This window comes from Physeter macrocephalus, chromosome 13 (assembly GCF_002837175.3).
Source record: "Physeter macrocephalus isolate SW-GA chromosome 13, ASM283717v5, whole genome shotgun sequence".
Lineage (NCBI taxonomy): Eukaryota > Metazoa > Chordata > Mammalia > Artiodactyla > Physeteridae > Physeter > Physeter macrocephalus.
Genome location: NC_041226.1, coordinates 88,151,654 through 88,169,660, shown reverse-complemented (window position 1 = coordinate 88,169,660; position 18,007 = coordinate 88,151,654). Strand labels below are relative to the sequence as shown.

The 18,007-nt window shown below is 54.0% G+C and overlaps 1 protein-coding gene across 5 annotated transcripts; it reads left to right on the top strand.

The window, feature by feature from the left end:
• The first annotated feature begins 1,552 nt into the window (after positions 1–1,552).
• On the top strand, positions 1,553–15,065 carry TBC1D13 (TBC1 domain family member 13). Of its 5 annotated transcripts, none has more exons than XM_007103786.4 (12): positions 1,561–1,684; positions 2,790–2,863; positions 4,499–4,539; positions 5,142–5,203; positions 5,359–5,458; positions 6,328–6,410; positions 8,190–8,346; positions 11,219–11,429; positions 11,941–12,104; positions 13,052–13,212; positions 13,407–13,464; positions 14,378–15,065. In XM_007103786.4, exons 1-12 carry the CDS (start codon positions 1,662–1,664, stop codon positions 14,441–14,443), a joined length of 1,200 nt encoding a protein of 399 aa, XP_007103848.1. In that variant the 5' UTR covers positions 1,561–1,661; the 3' UTR covers positions 14,444–15,065. The 5 variants fall into 5 exon arrangements, with proteins under 5 accessions (XP_054945418.1, XP_007103848.1, XP_007103847.1 ...); XM_007103785.4 differs by having other exon boundaries at positions 1,562–1,684; positions 8,187–8,346; XM_055089443.1 differs by lacking the exons at positions 13,407–13,464; positions 14,378–15,065 and having other exon boundaries at positions 1,553–1,684; positions 8,187–8,346; positions 12,982–13,209.
• The last annotated feature ends 2,942 nt before the right edge of the window (positions 15,066–18,007 follow it).

Sequence of the window (18,007 nt, the reverse complement as noted above, 5' to 3'; positions counted from 1 at the left end):
TTGTCCTGTTGTGCAATTAAGTCAACATTTATTCACTTCTTATATTTCATGCAAAGGAACATAATCTTTGTATTCTGAAGAAACATTTAGCCCAGTACCTAGCACATAGTGGGAGCAGAAGTTGTGGGATGAGTGAATAAAGGAAGAGGTGTCCCTGTGCTTGCTCCATGGAGTAGCGAAATCCTGGTGGGCAGCAGCTGAGAGCTGGAGGGGGTTTCGAAATTATACAGTCCAGTGACAAACTTTTCACCGACCTGTGGAGAAATTTAAAAAATAACGACAGGAGTTTCCTGGTGGTGCAGTGGTTGAGAATCTGCCTGCCAATGCAGGGGACACTGGTTCGAGCCCTGGTCCGGGAAGATCCCACGTGCTGCGGAGCAACTAAGCCCGTGAGCCACAACTACTGAGCCTGCGCTCCAGAGCCCGTGAACCACAACTACTGAGCCTGTGTGCTGCAACTACTGAAGTCCGCGCTCCTAGAGCCCGTGCTCTGCAACAAAAGAAAGCACTGCAATGAAGAGTAGCCCCCGCTTGCCGCAGCTAAAAAGCCCACGCACAGCAACAAAGACCCAACACAGCCAAAAATAAATAAATAAATTTAATTTAAAAAATTAAAAATCTGCCTGCCAATGCAGGGACAAGGGTTTGATCCCCGATCCGGGAAGATCCCACATGCCGCGGAGCAACTAAGCCCGTGCGCCACAACTACTGAGCCTGCGCTCTAGAGCCCGCGAGCAGCAACTACTGAAGCCTGCACGCCACAACTACTGAGGCCGAGCACCTAGAGCGTGTGCTCCACGAAAGAAGAAGCCACTGCAAGGAGAACCCCGGGCACTGCAACAAAGAGCAGCCCAGCTGGCTGAGTGCAGCAATGAAGACCCAACGCAGCCAAAAATAAAATAAATAAAATAAAATTTCCCTTCTCAAAAAAAAATAAGGACAATTATGCACATATGCACATATAGGTGTAGAGAAAAAACATTGTGAGGCTGCCAACTGTTTTTTTCTTGGGAAGGATCCTGAAATTTTGGCTTTCCTTTTCTATTGTCCTGATATTATGATAAATTTCATGTTCATGAAATCCAAAAGTCAAGGAAACGCTGAACTTTAGTCCTGCTCTTCCATCCAATGTTTATTGAACCATCTGCTCTGTGCAGTCACTGCTACAGGCGTCGAGGGTTCAGTAGTGAAAAGACCAGCCGGCAGGCCTTGTATAGTTTAGCAGGGAAGGTCTACATCCCTGAAACGATAACTCAATAGCTTATTGCAGGGGAGGAACGTGTAAGGAGGAGGACAAGGTGACAGGTATACTGCCTAGTTGGAAGCTGAGGCCCAGGAAAGGTCAAGGAATAGGCTTGGGGCGCACAGACTGCGCGGTCACCTGCGCGACCTCAAACCTGGCGCACTAGGTCCGCGGGCCTCGTCGGTGGGGGAGCGGAGGCGGGGCCGTGTTCCCGGCGTTCTGTTGCCCCACCCACCCCGCCGCGCCGCCAGAAGGCAGAGAGGAGAAGGGGTGGCAAGTGAACGGGGCGGGGCGGAGCAGAACGCGCGCGCCTGAGGCTGAGTTTCCGGTCGGAGGCCTTTGCCCAGCGCCCCGCGTCCCTGAGGGGCGGCGGCGCTGGCGGCGGCGGAGGCAGCAGGGGGATCCGGAAGTCAACACCATGTCGAGTCTGCACAAGAGCCGGTAAGGGGCCACTGGGGCAGACCAGCCAGGCCGCTCCTGGCCAGGTTGCCCTTTCTGACCTGCGGAGGGGGCGCGCGGATGCGGCCATGAACCGAGACACCACCCACCCCCCGCCCCCGGCAGAAGGTTTTGGGCGCCCACTTTCCAACCTCTTTGCTGTGGGCCTGAGGGGGGCACGGAGCGTGGACACCTCTCCTGCCCCTCGGTGTCGCCCCTTTTCTCTCTGTCTCTCCCTCACCCTGGATCCCTTCCCCTTCCAGGGCCTCGATGCCCCATCTCACCCCCACCTCCTGGCCTTTTTTCCCTTGTTAACCCTTTGCCCCAGTACCCTAGTCTATCCAGATGCTCCCCGTCCCACGTGTCCTTTTCTTACGAGAAATGCTAGAAAACCTGGATTCTCCAGTTTGTTCTCCCCTCAGGCCAAATCCTGCAGCGTTGGCTAATTTTGCTCACTCTTCAGTTTTCCTCCAGGACTTGGGTTTTTTTTTTAAATTTAATTTTATTTACTTTTTATACATCAGGTTCTTATTAGTTATCTATTTTATATACTAGTGTATATATGTCAATCCCAATCTCCCAATTCATCCCCCTCCCCCCACTTTTCCCCCCTTGGTGCAGGACTTGTTTTTTAAACCTTTTGTCCTTGCCTGCGGGCAGGCCCAGAGGTCTTCTAATGGTTATATATTTGAGCTTGGAATGCTGATTACACAGGTCCTTGTCTACAGATCAAATTACTCCTGATTCCTAGGGTTTTTTTTGAGTTCAGATAGCAGCAGTGTGTTGGGCCTGGCCAGCAGGAAGTGCCCTATAAATGCCAGCTCACTAAATGTTAGAATGTGTCTAATTTCCTGGTGCTCATTTGAGAACCTCTAGACAAGAATATCTCTACATTTCTGGGCTTAGAGGAAAAAGTGATCTCTAGTTCTCCAAAGCTGCCTTTGGCCAGGTTTTGCTTGCGCTTTGCCATCTTTATGTCCCGAAGGGGAGGGAGGAACAGGTTGGAGACTGGTGGTGTAAAGGGAGCTGTGGGCTTTAGGAGTGGTCGCTAAGCTTGTCATCTTGGGGTTTGGTTGTACTTCATTTGCCTCCCCCTCCCTCCTTCTAGGATTGCAGATTTCCAGGATGTCCTGAAGGAGCCCACGATTGCCTTGGAAAAGCTTCAGGAACTCAGTTTTAGTGGTAAGAGGCAACTCTCCGTTTTCAGGGTTTTCCTAGAGCAGTGTTGTGACTAAGATGGAGGGGAGGGTGCCCAAGGCCACACCTGGCCAGTTCTGGGGGCCAGCCTGCCTTTTGGGGCCATCTCCAGCTTCTGTGGAGCTGAACAACCAGTGACTACCCTGAGTTTGGAGGGGGTTCCTGGCGCAGTGGCGGCCACAATTAACATGCCTGTAGGCCTTAGACAGGGTGCTTATTGGCCTATAAGTGATGCTGATTGCTTCCTGAGAGTAACTGGAGGGCAGAGGGGAGACTTCGTGAGCCGAGGTCAGGTCTTTCCTCATTCCTCAGCAAGCTTCCTGTCTTGTAGAATTTGGTTGGCTGCAGAGTGGTTCCTGGTTCTATCCCTGGCTTAGGATCAAAGCCAACTCAGGCAACAGTGAACTTTGGTTAATGGTAAAATTCCAACCTTGAGACCCTCACTTTAAGGAGCTGAACCCCAGCAGCTTTTGACTTTGCCCTCCGTGGCCTAGTTAACTTTTCAGCACAGAGACTTTTGCTTGTCTTTAAAAATACCCCAAGGTGTTCTGGGTAGCTTCTTGCGAATGCTCTGCCCTTCCTTGTGACTTTGTCAGCAAGTAATGCTTGAGTTGCCCCCTTCATCCCCATGCAGATTCTGAGGTGCGGGCATTAGCTCCTGTTCACGGTACTGGGGAGATGGTAGCGACAGCTGCTTTAGCGAGGTTCATGACAGTACTTCGGGAGAAGTTTGTCCTTCTGAGTGATATTTAGGCCCTGAAGATCTTTTTTAAAATTATTTTTAAAAATTTATTTATTTTTTAACATCTTTATTGGAGTATAATTGCTTTACAGCGGTGTGTTAGTTTTTGCTTTATAACATGGCCCTGAAGATCTTGAGGGGTTTTGGCATCTGTGCTGAGCTGAAGAATCTGCCAGGCCCCAGGGGATGCAGCCTGCTGAGTTGGGCTCTAGAGTGAGACAGACCAGTGTGTGAGTCCTGGATTTCTCTATCTTTACAGATGAGTTTCTTTATCTGTAAGATGGGGACAATGATCCTGATCTTCCCTACTTACTAGGGCTATAATGAGGATTAAGTGAAACAATGCCGGTAAAGCCCAAAACACTTAGCATTCATAGCTTTGTTTATATTCCACAGATACTTATGGACTACCTGTTGTGGGCCATGCCCTGGGCTAGGTACTGGGACTGTAAGACAAATTTGGTCCTGTCTTTCTGGGGCTTACCCAGTAGTAGGGGTTAAAGATGTTAAATAAATATACAAATTACATTATACCGATCCCATTTGTGGTGGATGTTGTGAAGGAGAAGTGATGGAGCTATTATTGTTTATGTCAAGGGACCTGACTTTGTTTGGGAAGAGATGGTGGTTGGTAAAGGCTGCTCTGAGGAAGAAATATCAAGGGTGAGAAGGTGTTATCCTCAAAAGAACATTCCAGACGGGCCACGGAGAGAGAGTACACACGGGATTAGCATCTAGTCTAGTGATCTTTCTGGCAGAAAACATCCTTGAAGAAGTACTTCTTGCCCACTCCATTCCCTGCCGACTGGCTCCGAGGTGGAGGACTGGGGGGTTCTGGGACTCTGCAGGGGCGTGACCTTTGCCTGCTATGTCCACAGGCATCCCCTGTGAGGGCGGACTGCGGTGCCTCTGCTGGAAGGTGGGTGTGCCTGGGGTGGAGCTTCTGCTCTGCTGAGAGTCCCTGGGTTCCTGCATGGGCTGCCCCCACCCCTGGCCCCTTCTTCCTGTTCTCTGTCTTTCCTTGCTTGTCCCAGGAAGCTTTTCTGGGAAGTTCTGGGTTTTCTGTTTCTCTTGGCATCCCCTCCAGGATCCCCTTGGGGATGGAACACTTTGTAATGCCAGCGAAGCCCTCTGCTTCCTGGTCCAGACAGCTCTGTGGAAGTGATGCTTATTCGGACAAAAAAAGGCTGCGCTTCGCCTAAAGCCTTTCTCTGAGGTGGGAGAAGAACCCCGGTGTCCTGATTTCCAACCCCTTTGAGCACAGAGTTTTATTATCGTTTGGAAGAGTCTGTGTGAGGAAATGCAGTAGAAAGGGCTGGTTCAGGATGAAGGTGGGGGAAGCCAGTGGGGAGAAAAGGGGATGCTGCCCCCAGCCCATGCCTGTGTTCCTGGGTTTTATTTAGCCCATCTTGCTGTCTCCGGGCTTTATCAGACATTTTCTTTGAGGCCTCTCAGCCTCCATCTACTTCCAGGGTTGGGCTGGGGGAGTCGCCAGAGCTTTGCTCTTCTCTCTCTCTGCAGATTCTCTTGAACTACCTCCCGTTGGAGAGAGCGTCATGGACCTCCATCCTGGCCAAGCAGAGGTGAGACCCCCTGACAAAGGGGGATGATGGGAGGCCCTTTGTATCAGACAGAGCAGGTGGTGTGAGCCCGGCCCACTTCTGTTGCTGCTGCTGTGCTCCGGGCTCCCTGGGTGAGGCCTTTGGGGCTCAGGCCTCTCTCCTCTTCTCCCCGACAGGGAGCTGTATTCTCAGTTCCTGAGGGAAATGATCATCCAGCCTGGCATCGCCAAGGCCAACATGGGTGTATCCAGGGAGGATGTGACCTTTGAGGACCATGTGAGTAGGGGTCTGCAGTGGGGACCGAGGCTGCAGAGTGGGGAGAGGTGTGGGCTTTGGAGTGGACTAGGTCCCTCGTGCCAGAGGCCAGGTGCGGCTGGTCTTGGTCCCCTCTGGCCCTCCCAGTACCTCATTTCTGCATTTAGCTCCTCAGCCCCCGAAGGCTGTTGTCTCTCCCTGTTCTCCGCAGGCTCTGGGCCCAGTCGGGGCTGTAGGCAATGACTGGGGTCACGGGAGCGTGCGTGTGCAGCGCTGAGCCAGGTCCTCCACGTGCATTGTCTCCTTTCCTCCTCAGTCCCCTTCCTCGAGGAAGGTTCTGTGATATTATAGTTGAAGGGAGTCAGAGCAGGGCCGGCGGGAGGATAAACTGCCTTTGTGTGGCCTGGAGGAAGCCTCGTTCCAGCCACAAATACCGAGCTCCTCCCTGGTGCTTTGCAGTCGGGCAGTGGAGACGGGTTGGACCCAGGCCGATCCTCCAAGGACTGGAATTGGCAGCTCAAAGTAGTAATGAGTTAGAATTGAAGAGACCTAATGATAAAAATATTCATTCGTTCAGCAGGCAAGCATTTAGTGAGCACCTGTTACATGCAGCATCCTAGAGCTACGGGCAGGAAAGACAGAGTCCTTGCTGTGCGGGGAAGTACTCAGAGCGGGCTGCGGGGCTCGGTTGCCGGGTGTGGAGTGTGGCCGTGCTTTGGGAGGCTGCACGAGGCCTGTGCTGCCCCCCAGCTAGCTCACGGGCTGTCTCAGCCACAGCTGGGTCTCTGGTGGGAGTGCTGGTTTCGGAGCCACTGCTCAGGCCCCCAGACTGGTATCTCTCCCTGGGCTCCTAGCCGGCCGAGGACAGAGCAGCTCATTTTCCCTGACAGCCACTCAACCCCAACCCCGACAGCCGATGGAACACGTACTTCAGGGACAACGAGGTGCTGCTGCAGATCGACAAAGATGTCCGGTGAGCAGGGCGCTGGGCGCTGGGAGCCGGCCCCTGGGGCTTCTGTGGGATTTCCAGTTCTTCTGCCCCGTCCCTTCCCAGCCCAGGCCCGCAGGGGCATGTTTGAGGCACTGCTGGTGAGTTGTCCTGGTAGCTGAGTCCGGGCCCTACCGATAGCAGGCCTGGGGTGGGGCTGGCGGTGCGGTGAGTGCCCGGCTCTCCTCTCTCCCTGCCTTAGTTTCAGTTGTAGCCCTGGCGTCTGTGGATTCTTCTCTTCCTTCCTTCAGCAAATATTGAGGCCCCGCTACGTGGCAGGCTCAACGGCAGGCTGGGCATTGAACACGGAATAGACAGACATGGCCCCTCTCCTTAAGGAACCTAGAAGCTGGCAGGGAGGACGGGAAGACGGATGTTCAGCAAAACAGATCTTCCGTGTCACTAAAGTGGGTGGAGAATGCCCTGGAGGCAGAGTTCAGGGTGCTTCAGGGCGGTCGGGAAGCCTGGCCTGAGGCAGCAGCTGAGATGGGAGGAGCGGGCACCTTGGGGCAGGAGGGGAGCGGAGCGGAGGGGAGCGGAGGGGAGGGCCGTGTGGTGCTGGGCGGGGAGCTGCCGTGGGCGGCCCTGCGAGCCTGCAGAGCTCGGCTGTCCGAGGAGCAGCGCGAAGGCCTGTGTGCGGCCACACTGGAGGCAAGCAGGGGTCGGACCATCGCTCCATCCCAGGGATGTGGGGCAGGTGCGCAAAGGTTTTAAGCACAGGAGCGACGGGGTCAGAAGTGTGTGTTTTTTTAAACCGTGAGCTACGCTGTGTGCATGTGCGCGCCGTGCCTCTTGGTGGAGAAGTGTGGAGACGCCGGCTGTGCTGTCCTGTTGGGTGGGCGAGTCTGGCAGCGGGTGACTCTCCCACAGGGCTGGGTGAGGAGCCGGCAGGCCTGTCTGCGGTGGACCCAGTGGCTAGAGCTTGGGTTCTGAGTCTGCCCGCCTGCTCTCAGTTCTGCCTTCACCGTTCGGAGCTGCGTCTCCAGCCCCTCGCCGCCTGGGGCTGCTCGCTCTCCTGTGCTCACTGTGCCCGCAGTGGGACCCCAGCCCTGGGCGGCTCAGCCAGCGGGCAGAACGGGCTCTTGCCTCCTCCCTCCTCAGGCTGGAGCCTCTACTCACCGGGCGTTTAATAGCCCCATTTAAGTCAGGAACCACGTCTTGAACCCAGTTCTGGGGAAACAGGTTCTTACCCTGGTAGTGATTGCAGTACGTTGTTCAGTGATTCTAGAGGGCAAGTTTGCAATGTGCTCTGTATAAGGTCTTTGGAAAATGTGCGTGTACCGCAGTACATGTATTTTAAAAACTTGATCACGATCTAGAGCCTGTCTCCCAACTTGCTTTTTTTCTCTTGCTCTGTCTTGAGCATCTCCTATGTCAGCTGTGTAACATTCTGTTCTATAATGTGTAACTTAACAAAACCTCTTTTACCATTTTAAGCCACAATGCAGTTAATACCTTTGTACATATGAGATATTTTTGACATGGAAAGATGTTTGTTTTAAGAGAAGAGTTAAGACCCTAAGGACACTTAAAAATCCATACGCGTGTGTGTGTGTCTATTTGCAAATACACGTAAGATATATGGGTATGTATACATATACCATGACTGTATTGCTTTTGAAATAAAATGTTATTAATTTAAAAACACACATACATATACAAGAGGCTTTGGGGATGCTGGGGCATCTGGCAGCAGGGTGCTGGTCGGATGCCTAAAAATTCCAAGCTGAGTAACAGTCCTCCCCTGTTCCCTCTTGACAGAAGGCTGTGCCCGGACATATCCTTCTTCCAGAGGGCCACCGAGTACCCCTGCCTCCTCATCCTGGATCCGCAGAATGAGTTCGAGACCCTTCGTAAGCGGGTGGAACAGACGACACTGAAATCCCAGACGGTGGCCCGGAACCGGAGCGGGGTCACAAATGTGAGAGGCAACCTGGCAGCCCCAGGGACGCCCCGTGATGGCCTTTTCCTTCCTGCTTCTCTTGGACTAGTGGCCACGGGCCATCAGAGCCCTGACCGTCTGCCCTGAGAGTTACCCAAAGCAGCCTTGGTCCTGCCCGGTCCCCCTCCAGGCTCTCTCTGAAAGTCAGGCATCAAAGGCTGGTGTGATGGGTGTGGGGGAGGGCCCTGCTGTGCAGTGAAGGAGCCACACTTCTGGTCTGTGGTGTAGACGGCGCTTGGAAAAGTAACTACCAGTGTGATGAGAAAGTGCGGTGGGAACAGTGATGGGGGGAGCCGACCTGGTCTGGGCATCAGGGAAGACTTCCCTGAGGAAGTGACATTTAAGCTGAGGCTCCAAGGATGAAGAGGAAAGAGACTTCCAGGTGGAGAGGATGGCATGTGTGGACGTCCTCAGGCCGGAGAGAGCTGGGTGTGTTCAAGGAAGGGAGTCCAGCATGAGGTGGGGCGGGGCGGGGTCGGGCTGGGCGGGGAGGGCTGCTGGAGGATGCTGGAGAGGTGAGTGGTGGTGGGACCACGCGGGGCCTTTATCCTGAGGGCTGGGGACCCCTGCACCATTCTAAGAGCAGGGATGTGATTTAAGTCTGCCTTTATATAAGATTTGACTGGCGGGGGCAGGAATGGAGGTGGAGAGGCCGCCTGGGAGGCAGCTGAGGTGTCCAGGCAAGGGTGGGTGGGGGTGCGGACTGGGGTGGAGTGGGGAGGGGTGTGAGAGACCTAGGAGAAAAGAATGATAGGTCTTGTGCTGGCCAGGTGGTGCTGAGTGTTTGAACCTCAGTCTTCTAGCAGATGCCTGTGATTCTGAGAAGCTGCTTATAGCTAGTATGTTCCTTAATTTACACCTACTGCTTTGGCACCTGGAGCTTTGACTTGTTCCTCAAAATTTTTCGCTGTCTTCCAACAATGGAAAAATCCTCTGTAACCTCCAACAAGCTAAGCTCGTTTCCCCCAAGCGGAGTGACCGATCAGGGCTTTGTGTTTCTAGGAGAGCAGCCGTTTTCCACCACAGGGGTGACGGGGCCGTTCTGGCTGGTCCCTGGGTTCCACATGCTCACGGCAGCTGGGTGTGTCAGGAGGTGCCAGATGCTTGGCTAAATGGCCCCGTGGCTGGCTGGGGTGGTGGCCCTCCTGCTTGGCTGCTGATGTTTGGGCTGCATGGCAAGATGGGGACCTGGCTTCTGTCATTCATTTTACTACAGCAATTGGTGGCTGAGAACTGATTTTAGGTTTGGACCTGGTCCTGGTGATAGAGAACCGGACCGCAAGCTCCATCGCTAGACCTCTGGACCAGTGGCTGGGCAGTTTGAGCAGAAGCGGACTGTTTGACCCCGGGCAACTAACACCAGGCTCACCTCCCTGGGCCTCCGCCTCTTCTTCTGTAAACTGGGTGTATTCATTTCCGCCCTGTCTGGCTTTTGAATTGCCCAGAGGGTGAAATGAGGTCATGGCTGTGCAGATTCTTGGAAAGCAGTGTGGGCACTCTCTGAGGCCTGGACCTCGGGTTCTAGAGTGAGCTGGTCTGGGCTCACTTTAATGCGAGATGTCTCATAAGTGGTCTAACATTTCTGAGCCTCAGTTTCCTCATCTTGAAAGTGATGTTGAGAGAGTATTCTAGGCTGTTCAGGGCATTAAACAGGAAGGCTTGTGGAGCTCTGTTTTGCAATAGAACACTCTGGGTAAACATTAGTGATGTGTGTGTGCACATGTACACGCATGTATATGTGTATACACATGTATATATAGTGGAAAAGGGAGTTTCCTGTTTCCGGGACCCTGGGTTTCCAGGACAGCTTCATACTCCGTCCCTGCATGGGCGTGCCGGTGGCTCTCATACAGTTAACTGCAGGCACCTGAACCTTTACGAAGCTCCCAGGGGATCCCGATGTTGGGGACCTCTGCTCTATTGCATGAGTTTTCAGCGGGGATCATCATCTCTTCATTCATCTCCCAAGTTTTTCTTATGAAAATTCTGAAACATTCAGAAAAGTTGAAAGAAGAGTACAATGCACACCTGTATACTTTCCACCTAAATTCAACAGTTGTTAACCTTTGGCCATGTTTGTGTGTGTGTCATATATAGACAGACGTCCTGACCCTTTACCTCCAAGTACTTCAGCAGGCATCCCGTGAGAGTAAGGACATCCTCCTTACCATTGTCTCATCTATGGAGATTAGCCATAATCCGTAATAAGACCTCACATCCAGTCCGGGATCGGGTGTCCTCAGTCATACTAAGAATATTTTTGTTGTTTTAAATCCAGACCAGCACCTCTTCAGGGTTTATGCGTTGCATTAGGATGTTAACGTTTCTTTAGTGTCTTCATCTGGAGCACGCTTCCACTCCACCCTCCTCAACATTTGACTTTTTGAAGAGTCTTAACCAGTTGTGTTTTTGATATATTTTTATATTTTTTAAAGTTTTTTTTTTTAATTGAAGTATAACTTACAATAAATGCACAAATCTTAGGTATACAACTAGATGAACTTTTTCTTATGTATACACCTGTGTAACTGCCAACCAGATCAAGACACGGAACATTCCCATCATCCAGAAAGTTCCCTCATGCCCCTTCCTAGTCAGTACGCCTTCCCTCAGAGGTAAGCACTATCCTGACCTTTATCACCATAAATTAGATTGCAGTCCAGCTGGCTTGTAGAATGTCGCACATTCTGGATTTGTCCGCTTGTTCCCGGTGGTGTTGGACGCGTTCCTCTGTGCCCTGGGTTGCCCATGAGATGGAAGTTAGGTTTCAGCTCGTGGGTGAACATAAGCAGTGAGAACATACTCTCGGTGGTGCCACCCACCTTAACGGGCTCCTCCTCTTCTCCCCCAGATGAGTTCCCCGCACAAGAACGCGGCGCCCTCATCCCTGAACGAGTATCAGGTGCTGCCCAACGGCTGTGAGGCCCACTGGGAGGTGGTGGAGCGGATTCTGTTCATCTACGCCAAGCTCAACCCTGGCATCGCTTACGTGCAGGGCATGAATGAGATCGTGGGGCCCCTGTACTACACCTTTGCCACCGACCCCAACAGCGAGTGGAAGGGTAGATAAACGGGCTCCAGGCTAATGGGCTTTATTGTATCAAGCTGTGCAGCTCACTTCCCTCTTTTGGGCCTCCATTTTCTGTCGGATAAGCGGGTTGGCCTGGATCATCTCTGAGATCTTTTCTGGCTTGAACTTTCTAGAATGTTAGATGTTTACTGATCTCTTGCTCTCTGTAACTGAATTTCTGGTAGAGGAGATATACAGGAAGCTGAACAATTGAAAGGATTTGAGTAAATCATGATTTGAAAAAATGTCAGCAGAAGAGCATGTAATCAGTCGCTGAGCTGGTGTACAGCATTGTCAGGCGTGAGAAGGTGTGAGAAGAAAGAAGCGATATCCTTAGTCTGGGGGTGGAGAGTGGCCACGGACAGAGGAGGGGCGCAGCCTGAGCGAGACGGGGTGACTTGGTGAGGCTCAGGGGAGGGGGTCTCACGTAGCTGAGCGGTGGGGTGGGACACAGGAGGGTGCCAGGTCTCTCACGCTGCCCTCACCCTGCCCGTCTCTCCCAGAGCACGCTGAGGCGGACACCTTTTTCTGCTTCACCAACCTCATGGCTGAGATCCGGGACAACTTCATCAAGAGCCTTGATGACTCCCAGTGTGGCATCACCTACAAGATGGAAAAGGTGTACTCCACCCTGAAGGATAAGGACATGGAACTCTACCTGAAGCTGGTGAGGACCCCCGGCACCACACGGGCCAGGGCAGACAGAAAGGGGCGGAGGACGGCAGGCTCCTGAGCACCCCAGGCCCAGGATAAGGACTGGCTTGAGTCCGGGGATTGGAAGTGGCTGCTGCTTCCAGGGAGTGCTGAGCCGGGTGCCGAGGCGGGGCTGGGGGACCTGGGCAGCAGGTGGTGGCAGCCTAGCGGGCTGGGGGTGGGGGAGGTGGATACAGTGCCCCGTGTGCCAGTGCCAGGCGCGGTGCGGGGCCTTTACCGGGTGCGGTTAGTTCAGCCTGTTAGTCCTCCAAGAAAGGAAGTATGAACTTCATTTTTAAAAATTAGTGGAGTGGCATTCCATGTTTATTTCAGGAAACAGTTCAGTAAAAAGGATATTTACTTATAAACAAAACAAGTTTCGTGAACAAGAAGATATATATAAACATACCTTTCTAAACAAATATGGAATCATGTCTTGCTGTTTTGTAACACACTCTTTCGGTCAATAGTATTCACTGTGGCTGACCAGAGGGCTCGTCTCCATTGGGAATAATTGCCTTGCGGGGTTGCGGTATGGAGTAAATAAGTGAGATATTTACCACGTTAAGCACAAGGCCAGACACGTAATGAGTCCCCTATAATGGTTTCTCTGTCCATAAATGCAAAGTTATAACCTGTGTCGTGTATTTATTAATCTAAGGAGCTAATAAAAGTTTGGGTATCTGGCTTCTCTCAAAAAACATCAGACGGTCTGAGAGCATGGGCTGGCAGCAAGCAGGAGCTGCCCCTTTCACTGGGCGAGGCTCCCGAGGCAGCCCCGTGCCATCCCCGCCTCAGCGTGCCTGGCGCTCACGCCTGGCCTGCTGCTTATATGAATTCATGTCTAATAGGTTGCATGGTGTTCCGTGGCACCCAGCCAGCACGGATTCTTGCACCCACCCTGCACCTCTGTCTCCCCAGCAAGAGCAGAATATCAAGCCCCAGTTCTTTGCCTTCCGCTGGCTGACACTGCTGCTGTCCCAGGAGTTCTTGCTGCCTGATGTCATCCGGATCTGGGACTCCCTGTTTGCCGACAACAGCCGCTTTGATTTCCTCCTTCTGGTCTGCTGCGCCATGCTCATGTGAGTGTGGCCGCGAGCAGGGAGTGGGCAGGGCCTGCTCTTGAGAGGCTGGTGAGAGCTTCTGGGATTCTCAGGCGAGCATCGAACCAAACTTGCTGCGGGTGCGGTGGGGCGGCAGGAGCGGGAAGGGGCCCGGTGGGCCTGCACTCAGAGTGGCCCAGGGGCCCAGCGCTTTTGTTGCTTGTTTTTCTTAGACTGATCCGGGAGCAGTTGCTGGAAGGGGACTTTACCGTAAACATGCGGCTCCTGCAGGTAATGGAGTTTGGAGGGGCAGGCTCAGTCTTTAGCCATGAGGCAGACACCTAGCAGGCGGCCGCCCCATGCCAGCTGCTGTGATAGGCTGCGTCAGGATCAGGAGAGGGTAGCAGGGCTTAAGAGTCCAGACCCCTGAGGCAGATCTGTGTTTGGATCTGGGTTGAATCTGGCTTTGCCACTGACCTTGAGTGTGGTGTGGCCTTGAGTGAATGACTTGGCTTCTCTGAACCAAGCTGGTTCAGAGAAGCCAAGTCATTCACTCAAGGCTGCGACTTATTACCCAGTATGTGGTAATAATGCCCGTTGGTAATCGTGCTCAGACCAGGGGAAGGAAAGTGTGGGCCTCAGTGGTTAAGAACATGGGCTTGAGAGTCAGACGATTTGGGGTTCACATCTTTGTTCTCCCGTGCTAGTCATGTGACCTAAGCTAAGTGGCAACCTCTCTAGGCCTTAATTTCTTTGCCAACGCCTGGCCTGGGGTTGGTTTTCAATAACTTCATTGACTAGATCTGTAAAACGGGCAGATTCACAGTAAGCCCTCATCGGGCTGTTGAGATGACCCAGTGAGCTAGTACATGGACAGTGTCCGGCCCTGTTCCAGGCTCATTGTCAGTGGAGGTCAGGGTTCGATGGCAGGAGTGGGGTGAGGTGAAGCAGGTGGTCCTTGTCCTAGGGAAGGGGCTGTGAGACCTTTTGGGTGGTGACTGGTTGGGTTGGTTAAGTTAGTGCTGCAGTGGGTGTAGTAGAGCTCCATGCAAGGTTTGGGCAGACGGGGGCTATCTTGTGCTCCCTATCCCTTAGGCCTGGGGTCCAGCATGGTGACAGGTCTACTGGAGAGGGCCGGGGGAAGCAGAGGTGGTGAAGGGTGAGCTGAATTCTCAAGCATACTGTTGGCCTTTCACCTGCCCAGGATTACCCCATCACAGACGTCTGCCAGATCCTACAGAAAGCCAAGGAACTCCAAGACTCACAGTAGCCTGGTGGCAAGAGGCCCAGGTTTGGGAGAGAAGCCACCGCCAACCTCTGTGCCCTGGCTTCTGGGACGTGCAGGAGCCTGTGGGGTCCCAGCCAGAGGGGCTGCTACAGGATCAGCCCGCTCCAGGCCTCTCACCCTGGCCTCTCCCACCGGGGGCCCGCTGTGCCCTGCTCCTTCCTAACCACTGAGCCCTGGCTCCTCCCCCCGCTCCACCCCTTCAATCCTGGACCCTTTGCCCAGGCTGCTGAGCAAGGCAGGAGCTTGTGAGGTGGTGTCCTGGGGCTGGGGCAGATGCGGGCCCTGGGGGTAGGCAGGGGCCCCTCCCTGCCTCTGCTCTGCTTCTCTCTTCCTGCTCTCCTGCTCCGTCTTCTGGGCGCTGGTCGGGGAGGTGCTTGGCAAATGAGCCAGAAACCACTTCTGGAGGTTGGTGCTTGGGCTTCTCCACAGGGAAGGTGACACCGTGAAGGAGCTAAGAGGCTGCCAGGCCCAGGTCTCACCGTCTGTCTCTTTCCCACGGAGTGCACGCGCGCGTGTGTGTGTGTGTGTGTGTGCGTGTGTGCGTGTGTGTGTGTGTGTAGTTGTGGGTTGCTGTGTATCTTTTAATCCCTCTCGCGTGTGCTTCTCTTCTAAGCATACTGTTGGCCTTTCACCTGCCCAGGATTACCCCATCACAGACGTCTGCCAGATCCTACAGAAAGCCAAGGAACTCCAAGACTCACAGTAGCCTGGTGGCAAGAGGCCCAGGTTTGGGAGAGAAGCCACCGCCAACCTCTGTGCCCTGGCTTCTGGGACGTGCAGGAGCCTGTGGGGTCCCAGCCAGAGGGGCTGCTACAGGATCAGCCCGCTCCAGGCCTCTCACCCTGGCCTCTCCCACCGGGGGCCCGCTGTGCCCTGCTCCTTCCTAACCACTGAGCCCTGGCTCCTCCCCCCGCTCCACCCCTTCAATCCTGGACCCTTTGCCCAGGCTGCTGAGCAAGGCAGGAGCTTGTGAGGTGGTGTCCTGGGGCTGGGGCAGATGCGGGCCCTGGGGGTAGGCAGGGGCCCCTCCCTGCCTCTGCTCTGCTTCTCTCTTCCTGCTCTCCTGCTCCGTCTTCTGGGCGCTGGTCGGGGAGGTGCTTGGCAAATGAGCCAGAAACCACTTCTGGAGGTTGGTGCTTGGGCTTCTCCACAGGGAAGGTGACACCGTGAAGGAGCTAAGAGGCTGCCAGGCCCAGGTCTCACCGCCTGCCTCTTTCCCACGGAGTGCACGCGCGCGCGTGTGTGTGTGTGTGTGTGCGTGTGTGTGTAGTTGTGGGTTGCTGTGTATCTTTTAATCCCTCTCGCGTGTGCTTCTCTTCTGTCTGTGTGTTTCCATGTGTGTGGAGGGAGGTGACTCCCTCTTGGTCTTTGCTCCTCCTTGTCTGTCTCTGCCTCTGTCTCCCTCTCTCTCCTTCCACCTCTTTCACTGAGGGTGTGTGGCTCTCACTCTGTCCGCCCCTCTCTCCGTTGCTCGCTCTCGCCCCTCTCTTTGGGTTGCCTTATCCCCAGCCTCTCCCCCACCCTCCTCTCTATGCCCAAGAACCCTGGAGACAGAATGAAGAGTCTGGCTCAGCCAAGCTCCTGGAGGTCAGCCTTGACCTTTGCAGCCTGTTCCCATCTCCCAGCTCTAGGCTCCCAGGGCTCCCAGTCCACAGTGCCTCACTCGAGGGCCCTGAACCCTTGCCCCACCGCAGGATTCTTGGAAACACAGAGTTGCTGAGAATTAATAGCCCATGAAGCTTGGAGCCTCACCCACCTGCCCAGGGAGGGAGGGGGGAGGAGAGGGAGAGCTGGGTCTTCTGGAGGTTCCCCCAAAGGTCCTTCTCTCCCAAAAGAAAAAGGACATTAAGGTTGGGATCCAGGTGCTTCTGAGGTGTAGCCGCTCCCATGGCTTCCAGGCGCCGGCCCAGGGCAGGCAAGTCCCCTAAAGGGCAGTGGGGCCAAAGGGAGCCTCGCTGGGCCAGGCGTGGCCGAGCTCAAAGGCCTGGGTCCCGTCAGGGCCAGGAGAGCCCTGTCTCCTTCAGGCAGGGGAGCCGAAGGAGGTGCCGGCCCTTCTCCGGTCACCTGCTCGGGCTGCTCCGGGATGTGGGGCACATCCTAATGAGTGGCAGCAGCCGGCCCCTCCCACGCTGGGCTGTGGGAGTAGTGGGCCTATTCTGATCAAGGCCCGCCCTCCTTTTGTGAGGAGGCAGCTGGTTTGCATCTGGAAGGCTGGGTAGCGAAGCACATAGCACGGGTCCTCTTCATCTCCCCAGACTGGCCAGCAGGGACCCTCAGGCCCCCCGGAAACTTCCTTAGCCTGACAGCCAGGACTTGTGGCTATGGGCCGGGGACAGCTTCCCCAAGGAGGCGCCTTTCCAGGCTGTCCCTTGGATGCTTCTAGGACTCCATGCACTTGCCTTTTTCCTCCTCTCCCAGCACAGTATTTGGGAGATTTTTACTATTTATTCAGACTCCTGGTTATTTATTGCAGATTGGCAAGTGCTTGATTTGGGGATGAAGGGTAGGGCTGGAATGGTGGAAACCAGCTGGAGTCATGGTCTTCCTGACCTTCCAAGGTCAGTCAACATCCTCTCCGCCTGCCTCTGGGACCTTCCTGGCTTTCCAGCAGGTCCTGGCTGGGAGGGCCCTGAGCTCTGTAATAGAACTGGGTGTAAGGGAGACAAGAGAGTTGGTATCCTTGCCAGCCTCCAAGACACTGGCGCGGGGTAGAAACGCTGCTTCCCAGCAGCCTGGCTCACCCTCTTCCCAGAACTTGTCAGCTGGTGGTTCAGTCACAACTTGATCCCTTCACAGCCTGTCGCTTGGGCCACAGCCTGGGTCCCAGCAGACACTGCCCAGGACACCTGATGCATTGCCTCTTGCCTGTCCCTCAGCCTTCCCCCCCGGGACCATACTACTTGAATCACTGCATCTCATTTGCCTCAGTGGCAGACCTGGGTCCAGTGCCCTCTCCTTGACCTTGTGATGAAGGTCAAAAGAGCACAGGGACCACGTCCAGGTTAGACTGAGCTCGCCAATGGGAGGACCTGCCCTTGGCAATTCTCCCTCCCCAGACTCTCAAGGGAGGTCCCCAGAGAGCTAGAGACCCCGAGGCTTCCTGCTTGGGAAGCTGCCCCCAGGACTTTGGACACTTAGAGAATGGGCTGTATGAATTCAGTAGGTCTCATTCCAAGGGTCAGAATGTTAGTCTGCTTTTGTTTTTTCATCTGTTTCGTTCCTTGAATCAATGCTGTTGATGACAAGTTGTCTTTAATAAATCATGTGTTCTTTGAAGTGGGCGTTGATTCTGTGAGGGGCTGAAACCTTCAAGACCTCTGAGCAGGAAAAACGTTTGAGCAAAGATGGAGTCAGGAAGCTCTTAGAATGGTCAAAGGAAAAGGTTAGGAAATTGTTGGAAGAGCCTATTCAACTCTTCTTTAACAACTGCAATTTGCAGTTGTAGGGAGGAGAGAGTGTGCACTGGGGCAGAAGGTATTACTACATTATGATTTCATAGCAAGTTATTTTTTAGATTGAAAAAATTTTGAAATTCAACAAGTCGTT